Source organism: Thamnophis sirtalis, unplaced genomic scaffold, assembly GCF_051295495.1.
Source record: "Thamnophis sirtalis isolate CommonGarterSnake01/CBP01778 unplaced genomic scaffold, rThaSir2_p1.2 scaffold_2, whole genome shotgun sequence".
NCBI lineage: Eukaryota > Metazoa > Chordata > Lepidosauria > Squamata > Natricidae > Thamnophis > Thamnophis sirtalis.
Window position 1 is genome coordinate 31,457,805 of NW_028261382.1, and position 17,190 is coordinate 31,474,994.

Below are 17,190 nucleotides of genomic sequence, written 5' to 3' on the forward strand. Positions count from 1 at the left end.
TGAAAGCCCGTAAAAAATGCAAGTAGAAAAATAGGAACCACCTTTGGTGGGAAGGGAACAGCATTCCCTGCACCTTCGGTGTTGAGTCATGCCAGCCACATGACCACGGAGACGTCTTCGGACAGCGCTGGCTCTTCGGCTTTGAGATGGAGATGAGCACCGCCCCCCCCTAGAGTTGGGAATGAGTAGCACATCTGTGTGAGGGGAACCTTGACCTTAACTTACTAATACTTCACGTGGTTTGTAAGAAGCAATTCAAGAGGTCAAAGCATGGCCAGATATTTATAAATCCGGTGAAAAAAAACTTAAAAATTTTATTTTAAAAAAAGACCTAAACTTAGAACATCCTTTCCCTGAATATGTTACTCCTTTCAAATCATAAAACCATCCCCTAATTCAGTGTTTCTCAACCTTGTCAACTTGAAGATGTCTGGACTTCAACTCCCAGAATTCCCCAGCCAGCATTCGCTGGCTGGGGAATTCTGGGAGTTGAAGTCCAGACATCTTCAAGTTGACAAGGTTGAGAAACACTGCCCTAATTTATGAAGGCATTCTGCATTACCGCAGAGCTAAGCAATTTCTCAGACAAGAACAGGTGAGGTGAGGACAGGACCAAAATTAGATTTTGTGTCATTTGTGGGGCATAGATGTGTGGAATTAAATATAGTTCATAGCATGAACTGTCCTTCGTGAAATCAATAATTACTTTCTCCAGTTTCTATTGCCGCCCTCATCTCAGTCAATGACCCTGGGGGGGAGGGGGGGGCTTACAGTTCATAAAATGCATTACAATTAAAACTACTTAAAAAAACCCATTTTCAAACAATAAAGTTTCCCCTCGCACATGTGTGCTAGTCGTTCCTGACTCTAGGGGGGGCAGTGTTCATCTGTTTCAAATCCAAAGAGCCAGCGCTGTCCGAAGATGTCTCTGTGGTCATGTGGCCAGCATGACTCAATGCCAAAGGTGCACAGAACGGTGTTCCTTTCCCACCAAAGGTGGTTCCTATTTTTCTACTTGCATTTTTTTACGTGCTTTCGAACTGCTAGGTTGGCAGAAGCTGGGACAAGTCACGGGAGCTCCCTCCATTACGCACTAGGGATTCAAACCACCGAACTGCTGACCTTTCTGATTGACAAGCTCAGCATCTTAGCGACTGAGCCACCGCATCCCTTCAAACAATAAACACTAAAAACCCATTCAGATGAAATATGCATGGAAGCAAAATGCTTAGCCAGGTAGCAGTGCAGCCAGGAAATGGCCCTTAATACATTCAGCGTCCCACATACAGGAACGTACCCTGGTTTTTAGGGCCTTTAAGAGAAGCTAACAGGGCTGTGGGGCCATTTTGATCTTTGAAAAGAGGTTGGTCCATTGACCGAGGCCACTGCAGAAAAGGACATGCTTTGGTCCTCCCCAGCCAATGCTCTTAGGCTGAGTGGATCTTCAGCAGGTCTTTTCTGATTGATTTGGTTGGAGAGCTAGAGAGATTTTTGGAATAAGGTGATCCATCAGGTATCTTTCCCATTAGAAACTAGGATTTGGGGACAATTTGGGAACGCCTACAGAGTTTCTCCATCATCCAGATCATGGTTGTCCCAAGAGTACTTTTTTTTCCAAAAGGCAATTGGACTTCCTTGGTTTAATTAAAGAAGAAAAAAAGGAAGGAAGAGGAAAGGAAGAAGAAAGGGGACAAAGGGGAGAAGGGTGAGGAGGAGGAAGAGACGGAGGAGGAGGAAGAGACGGAGGAAGAGGAGAAAGGAGAAAAGAGGAGGAGAAAGGAAGAGGAAGAGGAGGAGAGGATGAGGAGAAGAAAAAGGAGAAGAAGAGGAGAAAGAGGAGGAGGAAGAAGAGATAGAGGAGGAGGAGAAGAAGAGGAGGAAGAGAGGGAAGAGGAGAAAGGAAGAGGAAGAAGAGGAGGAGGAGAGGAGGAGAAGAAAAGGAGAAGGAGAAGAAGAGAAAGAGGAGGAGGAGGAGGAGGAGAACTAGAAGAGGAGGAGGAGGGAGGAGGCGGAGAATGAGAAAAGAAGAAGAGAAGGAGGACAAGGTAGAGGAGGAGGAGGAGGAGGAGAAGAAGAAGAAGAAGAAGAGGAGAAGGAGGAGGGGGAGGAGGAGGAGGAGGAGGAGGAGGAGGAGGAGGAGGAGGAGGAGGAGGAGGAGGAGAAGAAGCTTTTCGTAGGAAAAACACACAAGAAAGTCCAGTTGCCTTTTGGGGAAAACCCATCTTGGGGGAGGGGGAGAACTTGGGAAGGGGCTCCCTTCCCAAGTCTTCGGTGGACCTGTGTACCCCGGAAAGTTTTTGCTACAAGTCTCCCTCATGTGCCAATAAATCTGAAATTCCCTGAAGTTCACAAAGAAACATGTCGTCCTGCTTTTTGGAGGCAGATCCAGCGGTCAACGCATTGAGTTTCCACTGAGATGCAGGGTGGAAGAGAAACTGTCCCATCCTTTCTTTGTTGTAACTTGGGTGTCAGAGAAGCAGGTAGAGACACGCCGAGGGGAACATCAAGGGTGGCAAAGTCTATCTATAAATACCTTGTCTATTTCCAGAAGCCCCCATGGGTGTCATCACGGGAAAAGCAGGCAGATGTTTCTTTTCTTTCAATTGCCCTAGAAGGAGCAAATTGGGGTGTCATTAGGGATAGACGGAGCGTTGCAAAGGCTGAAACGAAAAGGGAGGGGAAAGGTTGTGGCACCGGCCAGCAAGGGAGGGGAATTCAACCATTAACGCTGGCAGCACAGATGGGGAAAGACTCAGGGGACTTCGTTCCCCCCTGCCCCATTTCCGGCTCAGTCCCTCCCCTTTCCTGATGCAATCCTTCGAAACTGGCTTCCTGGTCTTGCTGAAGTAAGACCAACTTACTTATAAACCTGGTGGGGTTATTATAACACGCTTGGTGTGGTGCAGTGGTGGGATTCACTTAGGGTTTATCACCGGTTTGCAACTGTGCATGTGTGCACGCCTTCCGTGCATGCGTGCAGCCTTTGCATGCGCGCGACGGCGAAAAGGAGCCTACATAGCATAGCCCGTTTTGGACCCAGTGCGGCAATACCGATTCGGATATACCGGAGGACCGGCTGAATCCTACCTGCTGTATGGTGCACCCAGAGGTGAAATCTAATTTCCCTCCAATAGTTCTGTGGATGTGGCTTGGTGGTGTCAGGTGACTGGTTTGGCATGGCCAACTTTTCCCCCCACTTCCAGCTACTTTTTTTTAGCTTTTTAAAGCATGCTTTAAAAAGCTTTTTAAAAATAGCTTCCGACGATTGCGCGGCTCAGATGTCAACTGCACGATCCTCAAAAGCTATTTTTTTACTACCCGTTCACAAAACCAAGGACAATCGTGGCCGTACCCATCCACCCCCCCAGCCTTCCAAGGTCAACTGGAACCCTGATGAAATTGAGTTTGACACCCCTGGTGTAGGGTCTCCTCCTTGAGCAGGGGGTTGGACTAGAAGACCTCCAAGGTCCTTTCTGACTCTTTCTTCCTTCTCTTACAGGTCATCCCATTCCCCATGTCTTGCGACCTGCAGGGAGAATGTGCTTGCTTAGACCCCAACGCTGAAGAGCACAATCCACAGGACCACCGTGGCTTCAACTTTGCCTAACGCCGAGCGCGAAGGCACAGCAGACCACACAAAAAGAAAGAGAGACAGAGACAGACAGAGAGGGAGAGAGAGAGAGAGGGAGAGAGAGAGAGAGAGCTTCCCCGCCAACGGCAGGCAAGGAGACGCACCATTCCACCTCTCGTTTTATCAGTATCATTATTATTTTTTTAAAACAAGCTGCTCAAACTGTCCCCTTGGTGTCGTTTCCGCACCAGGGGCATTTATAGACTGCAACCGGTTCTGCCTTCCGTTTCTTTTGCCCGAGGAGACCCAGAAAACTCTGGCGGAGGGGAAACGGCGTCGAGCCGGGTTATTTGTATTAATTGTATCTTAACTAGCGAGAACAAGCAAGACCGCCAAAAAAAAAATAAAAAGGACATTCCAGGGCGGGTCGTCGGGGTGGGGTGGGATTAGGGGTGGGGGAAGAAGAAAGCATGTGTTACTCAATGCCGCGTCCATCTCGTAGGAAGCGTGTTATGGTTTTCTGTTAGATTCGGTTTTGTACGTCTTCGGAGTCAAGTTTTGGTTTTCTGCATTTCTGGATTATGGCGAGAAACATAGATCAATGTTTCGCCTAATATTTATAGAGAGAAAACTAGAAGAGGGAGGGAAGAGGGACAGAAAAGAGCATGAGAGATAGAGAGAGAGAGAGAGAGAGAGGAAGGGAGGGAGGGAGAAGAGAGAGAGAGAGATGGTACGTTTTGATAAGAGACTGGAGCTCAACCTTTATGCCCTCGGGAACTCAACCGTTCTGCCCTCAGCAAATGTTGACAGCCCTCAAGCCGTTTCTTCCAGAGAAAACAGGACCTCTTAGACCAAGCCAAGTGTCTCTTGGTACCCTCCCTCTGTCTAGAGGTCATGGTCACCACCAGAGAGCAAAGAGAGAGGCCTTCTCAACACCTTGCCAGCTCTTGTGGAAGGCCACCCCTATGGTTAGAGGGGTTGCTGAGCGCCAAGAGGGCGAAAGCTGCTACATGCTCCGCATCACTGCCAGAGAACCAGAGAAAGACGACTAAAGAGGACCGAGAAGGTCAACCATTTATATCTCCATTCCACCATGCTGCTAATTCTGCTGCTGCTAGAGTCTCAGTCAACCAAAATCCCCTTCCCGTTTCAGGAACAGGGTAACCTTTAACCTTCCAAACAACCGGACAGTCTGCCTTAAAATTGCTTTATCAACTGCCTGCCTTTCCAAACCCTCCTTGCCTATCCGTCTCCCCTTTGTATGTTTGTGTGTCACACTGGGGAAGAAACGGGCATCGCCCAACCTGAAGAGCTTTCCCTTCGCCAGAACGAAGCTTCAGTAGACAACAGGGACAAGGGACGCTCCCACAGTCCATTCGTACTTGGGTGACAGACAGTTCTTCCTAGCCATGTCTCATGTGTTGGGATCAGGCTTATCCAACCTTGGTGACTTTAAGACTTCAGGAACTTCAACTCCCAGAATTCCCCAGCTGGTGTGGAATGATGGGAGTTGAAGTCCACAAGCCTTAAAGTTGGCAAACTCCTGCTCAGCGACAAGACCGTTCCTCCTAGCTTCTTTCCCGGCCCATGTTTCATCGGTTGCGATCAGGATTATCCAACCTTGGTGACTTTAAGACGGAGGGACTTCAACTCCCAGAATTCCCCGAATCAGCAAGGAATGCTGGGAGTTGACATCTGCAAGTCTTAAAAGCCACTAAGTTTAGACAGCCCTGGCTGAGTTCCTTTTCTCTCTCCAGCCTTCAAAATAACACTTTAAAAAGAAAAAGGTAGCTGAGGCAACACTATAAGTCAGTGAGGATGAACCTTTTTGGCACCGAGTGCCCAACCAGAATGTGCATGCATGCGCCAGTATGGACATGTCTGTTTTTGGGGGGGCATTTGGGGGGATGTTTTGAGGCCATTTTTGGGGTGTTTTCAGGCTGTTTTTCAGGCTAAAAACATCCCAAAGAACAACCCCCAAACAGCCTGAAAAACAGCCCAAAAATGGCCCAGAAAATGGCTTTAAAATAGCTTGAAAACTGCTGGGAAAACATCCTGGTTTTTGGCTGGTTTTGTCCATTTTTTGTCCATTCTCAGGCCGTTTTCCAGCTCTCCTGCACCCATGAAGACCAGCTGGCTGGTAGAAACCAGAAGAGCAGCTGGCGACAGGGCACGTGCCCACAGAGAGGGCACTGCATGCCACCTCTGGCACGGGTGCCATAGGTTCACCATCACGGGTATAAGGGAGGGAGGGAGGGAGGGAGGGAGAGGACCATGCCTTAAGGGGAAATAAGGTCTTCCTGCCAACTTTGCAGCTGAAGGAATCCCATATATCAGTATTAATTTTTTTTCTTGGAAAATTCCATTTTGCAAAAACAAAACCCCAAGGAGGGGTTGAATTTGCAGTCTAACCTCTCCCATTTTGCCCTCTTTGGGGACAGCCTCGGAGACCGCCGTGTCCTCGTTCTCCGACCTCGTTTGCTGGATCAGCTGGAAGTCCCCTCTCCTTCAACCTGGGTGTCCTCCTCCTGCGAGGAATCTGGGAAGCATCCCCAATTCTCCTCGGCTGCAGCCAAAAACACGGGAGCCAACCCTTCCTTCCCGTGGGCCAGACATGGACCAGGAGGCACAAGTTAGCACATTGTCGCTCGGGGGTGTGTGTGTGTATTGGCTTGTTGTTTTTACGCAGAATGGCTCCATCGCCACGGCCTGGATGCCATTCGGGTGAGAACAAACCACAACCTCGGGGCGCTCCAGATGGCAGAGAAAGTTGGCTTCCCCCCCTGAGCATTTAATCCCTGGGAGGAGAAAGAGAGAATGAGGGCAAGTTGAGTTTGGGGAAAGAGTTAGAAAGAGTCTTTGGAAAGCCTTCAAGTTGAGTTGACATTTGCAAGTTTGGGGTTGAGATGCTCTGCGAAGGTTGCCAAAGTCAAATCCCAGAGATCTTTCCATCCCAGGCCTTCACAATAACCTTGTTTCAGCCCCCTGTCCTCAGATCTTCCTAGCTGCCGGCATATTGCCCGGGGAGGGATAGAACTTGGGAGGCCAATTAGCCACTGGTGGAACTGGTTGAGTGGGTCCCAAAGGTTCAAGAGGAAACTGGACTCTCTTTGTTTTTTTTTTCCTCGAAGACATTTTCGCTTCTCATCCAAGACAGCTTCTTCGGTTGTGAACCGAAGAAGCTTCTTGGATGAGAAGCAAAATGTTTTCATCCTCAAGGGGAAAGTGCAAATTCAGGTTGGGATTGCCTTTTTCCTCCTCCTCCTCCTCCTCCTCCTCCTCCTCCTCCTCCTCCTCCTCCTCCTCCTCCCTCCTCCTCCTCCTCTCCACAAACCCTACTCCCTTCTAGCACTGATGACATTACCTCGTTGGGTCGTGAAACATCTGCATTCTGCAAGAAAGGAACCAAGCTCAGAGAGCACCAAGGACCCCCACAGTCATCATCATTCTCCTCCTCCTCCTCCTTCTCTCCCTCCTCCTCCTCTCCACAAACTCCCTTCTAGCACTGATGACATTACCTCGTTGGGTCATGAAACAACTGCAAGAAAAGAACCAAGCTCAGAGAGCACCAAGGACTCCACAGTCATCATCATTCTTCTCCTCCTTCTCCTCCTCCTCCTTCTCTTCCTCCTCCTTCTCTTCCTCCTCCTCCTCTCCACAAACTCCCTTCTAGCACTGATGACATTACCTCGTTGGGTCATGTAACAACTGCAAGAAAAGAACCAAGCTCAGAGAGCACCAAGGACTCCACAGTTATCATCATTCTTCTTCTCCTCCTCCTCCTCCATCTTGGAGGATCCTTTGGAAGCAGGCTTCAGCTACCTCTGTCATGGTGTCCTTTGGTTGTAACTGTAGGTTCATTTTCGGTTTTTACCTGTGTTTCATTTTTGTTTGGAAGGAAGAGAGGAGAGGAGGGGAGAAGGTGGGGAACGCCAGGTTTTCTTTTTCTTGGCCTGAAAAATTGCTGCAACTGATTTGAGGAACATCTGAAGGGGAGGGAAAAAATATCCCTCCACATTTTTTCCAGACAGAGGTCTGGTGTTGGGCCAAAACGTGACGAGGGATGAGAAATATCAGCTCTGGTGTTTGTGTTTGAAACGAAACATCCATTTCATGCCAGTCGAAAGAAAGGATGGGAAAACCTGAATCCCTCCAGATGTTGCTGGCCTACAATGACCAACATTCCTTCTCATTGAACCACGGCTGCTCAAAGTTGTAGGTCATCTCCAACTGGCAAGGCTCTTCAGGTCCCCAAGTATCTAAATAGAAGGAGGTCAACAGAAGGGACTTCTAAACTTGTGTGGGTCAACGTCTTATGGCCTCCAAAGAGCAGCGCTCTCTAAAATAACACAAGATTTACAATGTGTTGGAAGCTGTGCGTTGCACACACCCAGGGAGGCTATGGAAGCAAGCCTGAGAAGCTGATGAAGATCCAACCCGTGGTTGAACTTCTTTCGTTCTTTCCTTCCATTGTTGGTTAGATAACAAGAGTTACCTTCCTGAGCAACTGGTATCCCATGACTTGTGAATATGGGTGGAAGAGATGAAATATTTTGAAATATTTACATGTGCATACGTTCTCCTCACTTTCCTCCACTATGTTTGTTAGACATATATTTTATCAGTATTTCACAGATTTGCCCAACTGCAGAGGTAATTTTTTTTTTTAAAAAGAGAGGTCTACAAAGCATAACTAAGATCACCCCGTTGTAATTGTTACCCCGAGATAGTGTCAACCTTCATCATCATTGGGCAGGATCTCCTTCACACGATCACAGATGAGAAGTGGCACGCAAGCCATTTGGTGGGCCTGTGGTCTACTCAAAGAAGTCGCCTAGAAAGCTCTCATCCAGCCCTGTGGTTGGAAACCAGCATCTGGAGATGAGCAAAAGTTGTAGAGAACCAACTCAAAGAGACCATGAGTCCTGTTGAGGTCCTCCTCAAAGACCTTGATCACGAAAAGCATCTTGATTTTCAACCATGGGAATTCAGCCACTGAATTGTGGCCAAAGAATTCTTGTTTTCAACCATGGGAGAACTCATGATTTTTAACCAACCATGGGAATTCAGCCACTGAATTGTGGCCAAAGAATTCATATTTTCAACCATGGGAAATCAATCACTGAATTGTGGCTGAAGAATTCTTGTTTTCAAACATGGGAGAACTCATGATTTTCAATCAACCATGGGAATTCAGCCACTGAATTGTGGCTGAAGAATTCATGTTTTCAACCATGGGAGAATTCATGATTTTCAACTATGGGGAATCAACCACTGAATTGTGGCCGAAGAATTCTTGTTTTCAACCGTAGGAGAACTCATGACTTTCAACCATGGGAAATCAACCACTGAATTGTGGCTGAAGAATTCATGTTTGCAACCATGGGTGAACTCATGATTTCCAACCAACCATGGGAATTCAGCCCACTGAACTGTGGCTGAAGAACATGAGTCAGCTTTGGGGTAGACCACAGAGAGGTTAGGTCTGGGCCAAACTCATGCCAGGAAGTGATAAAGTACCAGAAGAGCCACTTGGTTGAGGATTTCAGGTCCCCTAGGGACCTATGACCATCTTCTGAAGATAGGACTAGCGTGCAGTTGGCCATGGCCAACAATACACCATGACCTGATACATCAAAGTACCCAAAGGTGCTGATGAGATATATTTTTTCTCTCCATCCTTTTCTCACCAAAAACATTCGTGGCAGGAGAGGACGAGGTGTCGTTTCCTGACCCATGTACCCATGTATACATAGAGACATCGGTCAACTTTCTTGGGAGGCCAAATGAGAGATGTTTCCTGACCATCCTTCCATCAGGAGGTCATGTTAGGTCTCCAGCAAGGCTAGTTGGCCGGACGATGTGGGTTTTTTCCCCCATCCTGTCTTCTTGCCCAGTTGAACCTTTACAGGGTGGTCTCTGCCTTTGCTGAAATTTGAGGGAGGTGGGTTCAAAAAGAGATGATTTCCGTCCCCTACCCAGAAATTAGGAGGCGAGTGAGGAGAAGTAGGACACCATTTGTCCTGAAATGTCCTAAGAGTAATCACAGAGGGAGAGTGACTTTTAGAACCCACATACACACTCACACATAAGGGGAGCACACAAAGAGAGCAGGGAGACCTCATATTTTCCACCAGTTGATTGCTAACGTCAAGACAAATGATACATGCGCCCACAGAAGCCTCTCTACTAGCGAAATATATATCTACCTATCTGTATAGTAACTCATACTATCAAGCATTCCTTGATATTGATATTACCCTATCGATAGAGGAGAATATTTGTAGCTCAGGGTTGAAAGGAGGAGTCCCGGGGAGGGGTCTCTGGGCTCGGGGGTTTGCTTGCAGATGTTCCGTTGACGCAACTAGGTGACAACATCAGTGCTGGAAGCGAGTGGAGTTAGCAGGGAGGAGAAGGAGGAGGACTGTGGGATCCTCTGTGTTCTCTGAGCTTGGCGGTTTCCTTGCAGACATTTCATGGCTGAACTAGGTAATGTCATCAGTGCTAGAAGGGGGTGGGGTTTGCAGAGATGATGTTACCCTATTGGAGTCATGAAATGTCTTGGAAGAAAACCACCAAGTTCAGAGAGCAATGAAGACCCCCACAGTTGTACTCTTCTTCTTCTTCTTCTTCTTCTTCTTCTTCTTCTTCTTCTTCTTCTTCTTCTTCTTCTTTCTTCTTCTTCTTCTTCTTCTTCTTCTTCTTCTTCTTTCTTCTTCTCCTTCTTCTTCTTTCTTCTTCTTCTCCTTCTCCTTCCTTCTTTTTCTCTCTTTCTCCTTTTCATCTATCTCTTCTCCCTGCTCCTTCTTTTCCTCCTCCTCATCTATCTCTCCTCCTCTTCTCCTCCTCCTCCTTCCTGCAAACCCTACTCCCTTCTAGTGCTGATGACATTACCTAGTTGGGTCATGGGACGTCTGCAAGATAACCACCCAGCCCAGAGAGCACCAAGGGCCTCCTGTTACCCTATTGTATCATTTTTTAAAATTCCTGTTCATACTTAAGATGGTTACTGTTGAGCTTTTCAGTTACAACACTTGTGTTCCACCTCCGATGCGTTACCAACCTCCCATAACTGCAAATGTTTTCACAAGGCTTTTACTGGTCTACTGTATAAAATAAAAAAAAAGGAAGAGAAAGGGACAAGAGAAAGGAAAAAGGAGATAGGCAAAGCGAAAAAAAAGAAAACACAGTTTAAATCTTACATCTGTACCTCACGCCTGTAAAGTTTGCTGCTCCGGTTTTATTTTGGGGGGGGGGGTTTCCACTCCCCCCCTTTTAAAAAGAAAATGAAAAGAAATTTTTTTTTGTTGCTGCATTCATTTGTTTTTAACAAATCTAATTTAAATCTTCAAGCAATATATAAAGATGTAAATAGTAAAAAAGAAAAAAAAAGCTTATTTATTAAGATGGTCATTTTTAAAAATTATATTTACACAACGGTTCATCTAATTTATTATTATAATTATTGTTATTGTTGTTTTAGTACAGATTCCAGGGCGGGGCGGGGAGGTTTGATTTCCCCAGGTCTTCTGTTTTTCTGTTCAAAGTTTGTCTTTCTAAGTTTCTAATCTGGCATTTTTAAAATAAGTTCCTCCCCTCCTACCCCCCCCTATTTTTTAAAGCAACTGGCTATTATTATTTTTTTGATTTATTAAATTTAATACTGTCGATATACATGGAAACTATTTTTTTCCCATTGTCTCTTCCTGTATGTTAAAATTCTATATTATATAAATATAATACCTTGTATGCACCGATATCCAACAGTGTGGTTTTTGTATATTAACGTCCTACGCGTCATTCAACTCACCTTGATGGATTTTCTTTTCCCGGAGACAAAGATGACTCCAACAGAGTGATATACACATGCATTAAAAGAAAAATATCTGAACTGGACATTCATTCTTTATTATTATTATTATTGTTGTTGTTGTTGTTGTTGTTGTTATTAATACAATCTTTGGTTTATTTTGGCTCCTTGCAATGAGTTGAGACGAAACAATTATGAGCTGGACATGGAGAACTAAAGGGCTGGGATGTGACCCATGGGCTTCAGAATGCCCAGATCTGATATAGGATCTCCTGCTTGAGCAAGGGGTCAGACTAGAAGACCTCGAAGGTCCCTTCCAACCCTATCAATAGTAGTAACTGGGAGAGGGATCTTGGAGTCTTCTACAAATTTGCCTTGCACAAGAAGGAACTTTTAATCACGTATGAAAAAAGTAACACACACACACACACACACACACACACACACACAAATGTCTTAACTTATCAAGACGCAACCTTATTAGCGTAATTTCCATTGGCGGAGGGGGAAATATGTTTGGCAAGATGGACAGAGACAAAAATATCCGAAGGGAATGGAAAGGAAACACCTATCTGTTGGAAATGCAACCAGCAACACAGAACATACTACCCTATGTGGTGGACGTGCACATCTGTGAAAAAATATTGGAAAAAAAATAAAATAAAAGATTGGCTGGAGATCACCATTGAACTAAAACTGGAATGATTTCTGTTAGGAATTATAAAAGGAAATTATGAAAAAAATTATGGAAATTATGGAAGTTTTGATGTCTACTCTTGGCATGAGAAAAAAAATGATGATGTTTCCTTGCAGGTGCTACTTAGCAACAGCCCTTAGACTTATATACCACTTTTCAGTGCTTTATAGCCCTCTCTAAGCGGTTTACAGAATCAGCCTCTTGTCCCCAACAATCTGGGTCCTCATTTGACCCACCTTGGAAGGACGGAAGGCTGAGTCCACCTTGAGCCGGTCAGAATCAAGCTGACAGTGGGCAGAGTTAGCCTGCAATACTGCATTCCAACCACTGCGACACCACGATCCTTCCTTCCTTCCCTCCCTCCCTCCCTCCTTCCTTCCTTCCTTCCTTCCTTCCTTCCTTCCTTCCTTCCTTCGCAATAGCCCTTAGATTTATATACCACTTTTCAGTGCTTTTCAGCTCTCTCTAAGTGGTTTACAGAGTCAGCCTCTTGCCCCCCAACAATCTGGGGCCTCATTTTACCCACCTCGGAAAGATGAAGGCTCAATCAACTTTGAGCCAGTCAGGATTGAACTGCTGACAGTTGGCAGTGTTAGCTGGCAATACGGCATTCTAACCCCTGTGCCACCGTGGCTTAGATAGATGGGTAGATGGAGAGATGAATAGACAGACAAAAGGGCAAACAGACAGACAGGGCAATAGCACAGACTTATATACCGCTTCACTGTGCTTTACAGCCCTTTAAGCGGTTTTACAGATCATCATGATACCCCCAGCAATCTGGGTCCTCATTTTACCCACCTTGGAAGGACGGAAGGCTGAGTCCACTTTGAGCTGGTCAGGATCAAACTGTTGGCAGTGGGCAGAGTCAGCCTGCAAAACTGCATTCTTACCACTGCACACGAAGGAAGGAAGGGAGGGAGGAAGAGCAATAGCAATAGCACAGACTTGTATACCGCTTCACAGTGCTTTTACAGCCCTCTCTAAGTGGTTCACAGAGTCACCCTCTTGCCCCCAACAATTTGGGTCCTCATTTTACCCACCTCGGAAGGACAGAAGACTGAGTCAACTTTGAGCCTGGTGAGATTCGAACTGCCAAATTGCAGGCAGCCAGCAGAAATAGCCTGCAGTACTGCACTCTACCCACTGCACCACTATGGCTACTTAGCTTTTGAAGCACTTGTGAGATTGTGGTAAAACATGACTCATATTTATGACACGTTGCAGTGTCCTGGGGTCACATGATCCCCTTTTGTGACCTTCTGACAAGCAACGTCGATGAAGAAGCCAGACTGGGACAGACATGGGAGCAAGGTCAGCCAATGAATAGGCATAACAAGCAAGTCAGCCAGCCAATGGGAGCTTAAACAGATCTGAGTCTTTGCAGAGAATTGAAACAGAAACTTAAGCAGTCTGCTGCTCTGAGAAGTAAACTAGCTGCCTATCTGGGCTTGTCTGCTGAAATGAAGCTAATTGCTTGTGTTTGCCTGTAACTCTCCGGCCTTGTGTTTACTTGGAAGAACCACCTGTTGGTATTGTACATTTATTCATCTATTCCTATGTATATAAAGAAGTTAATGAATCCTGCTGTATCAGTTATCCATGTGTGCTTTCTGGATTTGAATTTATGCAACAAACTCTGACAGTTTCCTAAAACAACTCCATTTTTGACAAATCTAATGTACGGCGTGAACATACACCAAGAATATCCAGGTTGCAGAAGGAAGAACTAGATAAGAGTTGATTTCTCCATCCCAAGTGTTAAAAACAGATTTCTCACCTCCTTCAATATGATTTGAGTCTGAATGGAGATCAACAGATTGTATCTTACCCGTGTCTTCTTCTGTCCTTCAATGGGGAACTTGGACCATAATGGAGAGGAACGATTGATGAGGAAGACGCTTGGGTGGGTCCAAACTTCTGCCCATTTTTTTTCCAATTAAAACAGAGATGTCATTGTCCTCTCCAGCCCCCTAATTTTGCCATACCAATACCGGAAGCAATATCTTTAGCATTTCAAACAACATTTAGAAGCATATATAATTTTAGAGTTTCTCAATAAAAGGTTAAATCATGGAGACTGGACCAAAGTTGGTTTAATTGGAGGCATTCTGTCACTCATCCAAGTAACTCCCATCACTCAAAATTTAAAAAAAAATACAATATTGGAAAAGTGAAGAGATTCTTATTGATGAGGTGGTGATTAGGAAAATATTAGAATGTGCAGAAATGAATAGATTAACGTTAGCAATTAAGGAGAAAGAGCAAACTGTTTTTATAATATGATATGGAAAGTGTTTTACCAATGATTAGAGAATTAAAAAAGGAAATTGGAAATAAAAGAAGGCGGCAAAAAGAATAGTGAATCTATCGATAGAGATAAGAATAAAATGACAATTGTTAGTATGAGTATGATGAGAATAACTATATTTACTGTTATTGTATTTTTAATTAGAAGATAAGTTTAGAAGGAAATGAAGAGCTTTACCCTGTTTAACTGTTCAATGTATTATAATCTGTGGAAGGATTGTCAAACTCTTTACTAAGGCTGCATTACTATTACTATTAATCTTCCCATTGTTCCTATCACCCATCTCCTCTCAATTATAACTGCAGGACTGTAACTTTGTTGCTTGTATCCTTACAATTTATATTGATTGTTTCCTAGTATGATTTGATTGCTTATTTGTACCCTATGACGATCATTAAGTGTTGTACCTTATAATTCATGATGAATGTATCTTTTATGTACATTGAGAGCATAGGCACCAAAGACAAATTCCTTGTGTGTCCAATCACACTTGGCCAATAAATAATTCTATTCTGTTCTACTCTATTCTGTTCTCTATTTTATTCTATTCTATTCCCTACTCAACTCTACTCTACCCTACCCTACTCTTATTCTACTCTACTCTACTGTTCTATTCTCTATTCTATTCTATTTTCTATTCTATTCCCTATTCTATTCTACTCTACTCTACCCTACTCTAATTCTACTCTGTTCTGTTCTCTATTCTATTTTCTATTCTATTCCATATTCTATTCTACTCTACCCTACTCTAATTCTACTCTACTCTGTTCTGTTCTCTATTCTATTCCATATTCTATTCTACCCTACCCTACTCTACCCTACTCTAATTCTACTCTACTCTGTTCTGTTCTCGATTCTATTCTATTCCCTATTCTATTCTACTCTACCCTACTCTAATTCTACTCTACTCTGTTCTGTTCTCTATTCTATTCTATTCTATTCCATATTCTATTCTACTCTACTCTAATTCTACTCTACTCTGTTCTGTTCTCTATTCTATTCTATTTTCTATTCTATTCCATATTCTATTCTACCCTACTCTACCCTACTCTAATTCTACTCTACTCTGTTCTGTTCTCGATTCTATTCTATTCCCTATTCTATTCTACTCTACCCTACTCTAATTCTACTCTGTTCTGTTCTCTATTCTATTCTATTTTCTATTCTATTCCATATTCTATTCTACTCTACTCTACCCTACTCTAATTCTACTCTACTCTGTTCTGTTCTCGATTCTATTCTATTCTCTATTCTATTCTACTCTACCCTACTCTAATTCTACTCTGTTCTGTTCTCTATTCTATTCTATTTTCTATTCTATTCCATATTCTATTCTACTCTACTCTACCCTACTCTAATTCTACTCTACTCTGTTCTGTTCTCTATTCTATTCTATTCTATTTTCTATTCTATTCCCTATTCTATTCTACTCTACTCTACCCTAGTCTAATTCTACTCTACTCTGTTCTGTTCTCGATTCTATTCTATTCTATTTTCTATTCTATTCCATATTCTACCCTACTCTACCCCACCCTACCCTACCCTACCCTACCCTACCCTACCCTACCCCAATTCTATTCTATTCCATTCTATTCTATTTTACACAGACGTACTGCTCAAGAAAAGATGGAATGTTTATATTTTTTAAAATTGAAAAATAAATAAAAAACTTTATTTTAAAAAATAATAATTTTAGAGTTTTCCATATTTCTCCCAGTGGTAACCATATGTCGTTTCACCTGCAAGTGGATCTTAACTTCCATTTCTGACTTAAAGGACCAGGCGATACCGATGAAGAATGATTCTGCCAGATAACACTGTAAGGATCAGCAAAAGATCCAGTTTAACTGGAACACAGACAAGCAATCTGGAAAAGAGATCTGATATTTCTAGGGCACTCATATCCAACTGGACCAAACTGAATTAGATCCAGATATTTAGAAGCGTGCCCAGGCTCACAATAGCTTGTTCCACACCGATCTGAATCAGTTTTGACGGGTGAAAAAGCCACAAAGGCATTCATTTGTAAATCTAGGAACGGGTAGAATTGAAGTGCACGCGAGATCAAAGTATAAACAGGTAATCCTTGACTTAAAAGGGAAAGGTTCCCCTCGTACATTTGTGTTAGTCGTTCCTGACTCTAGGGGGCGTGCTCACCTCCGTTTCAAAGCTGAAAAATCAGCACTGGCCGAAGACGTCTCCGTGGTCATGTGGCCGGCAGGATTCAACGCCGAAGGCGCACAGAACGCTGTTCCTTTCCCACCAAAGGTGGTCCCTATTTTTCTACTTGCATTTTTTACCTGCTTTTGAACTGCTAGGTTGGCAGAAGCTGGGACGAGTCACGGGAGCTCCCTCCGTTACGCGGCGCTGGAGATTCTGTCAGAAATGGATGTAGGGTCTTCTATTTTGGAGGGGGTTGGACTAGATGACCTACAAGGTCCCGCCCAACTCAGAATAGATTGATTGATGCAATCTAGAAATGAGGAGGAATTGCCTGACAGTGAGAACAATCAACCCATGGAACAGAAGTTGCCTTCAGAAGTTGTGGGAGCTTCATCCCTGGAAGAGACTGGACTGCCCATCGGTTATAAATGGTGTAGGGTCTTGTGCTTGGGAGGCGGGTTGGACTAGATGACCTACAAGATCCCTTCCAACTAGGTTATGAAAGGGGGAGGGTGGGAGAAGGAACCTGAGCGAAGTTCAAGGGGCCATAAAGGAAGCAGGTGTATTTTGGGGCGAAGGGAGAAGATTTTCTGACGTGACTCCCCCCCCTCAAAAAAAATGAGAGGCAGGCCAGAAAG

At 44.4% G+C, this 17,190-nt stretch overlaps 1 protein-coding gene across 1 annotated transcript in view; it reads left to right on the forward strand.

The window, feature by feature from the left end:
• The window catches only part of PAPPA (pappalysin 1), a 70,290-nt gene extending 66,316 nt beyond the window's left edge, over positions 1 to 3,974 (forward strand). The window contains 1 exon segment of the mRNA XM_087707615.1: positions 3,500 to 3,974. Within this exon segment, the coding sequence (XP_087563741.1) occupies positions 3,500 to 3,607 (108 nt within the window). The 3' untranslated portion in view covers positions 3,608 to 3,974.
• The last annotated feature ends 13,216 nt before the right edge of the window (positions 3,975 to 17,190 follow it).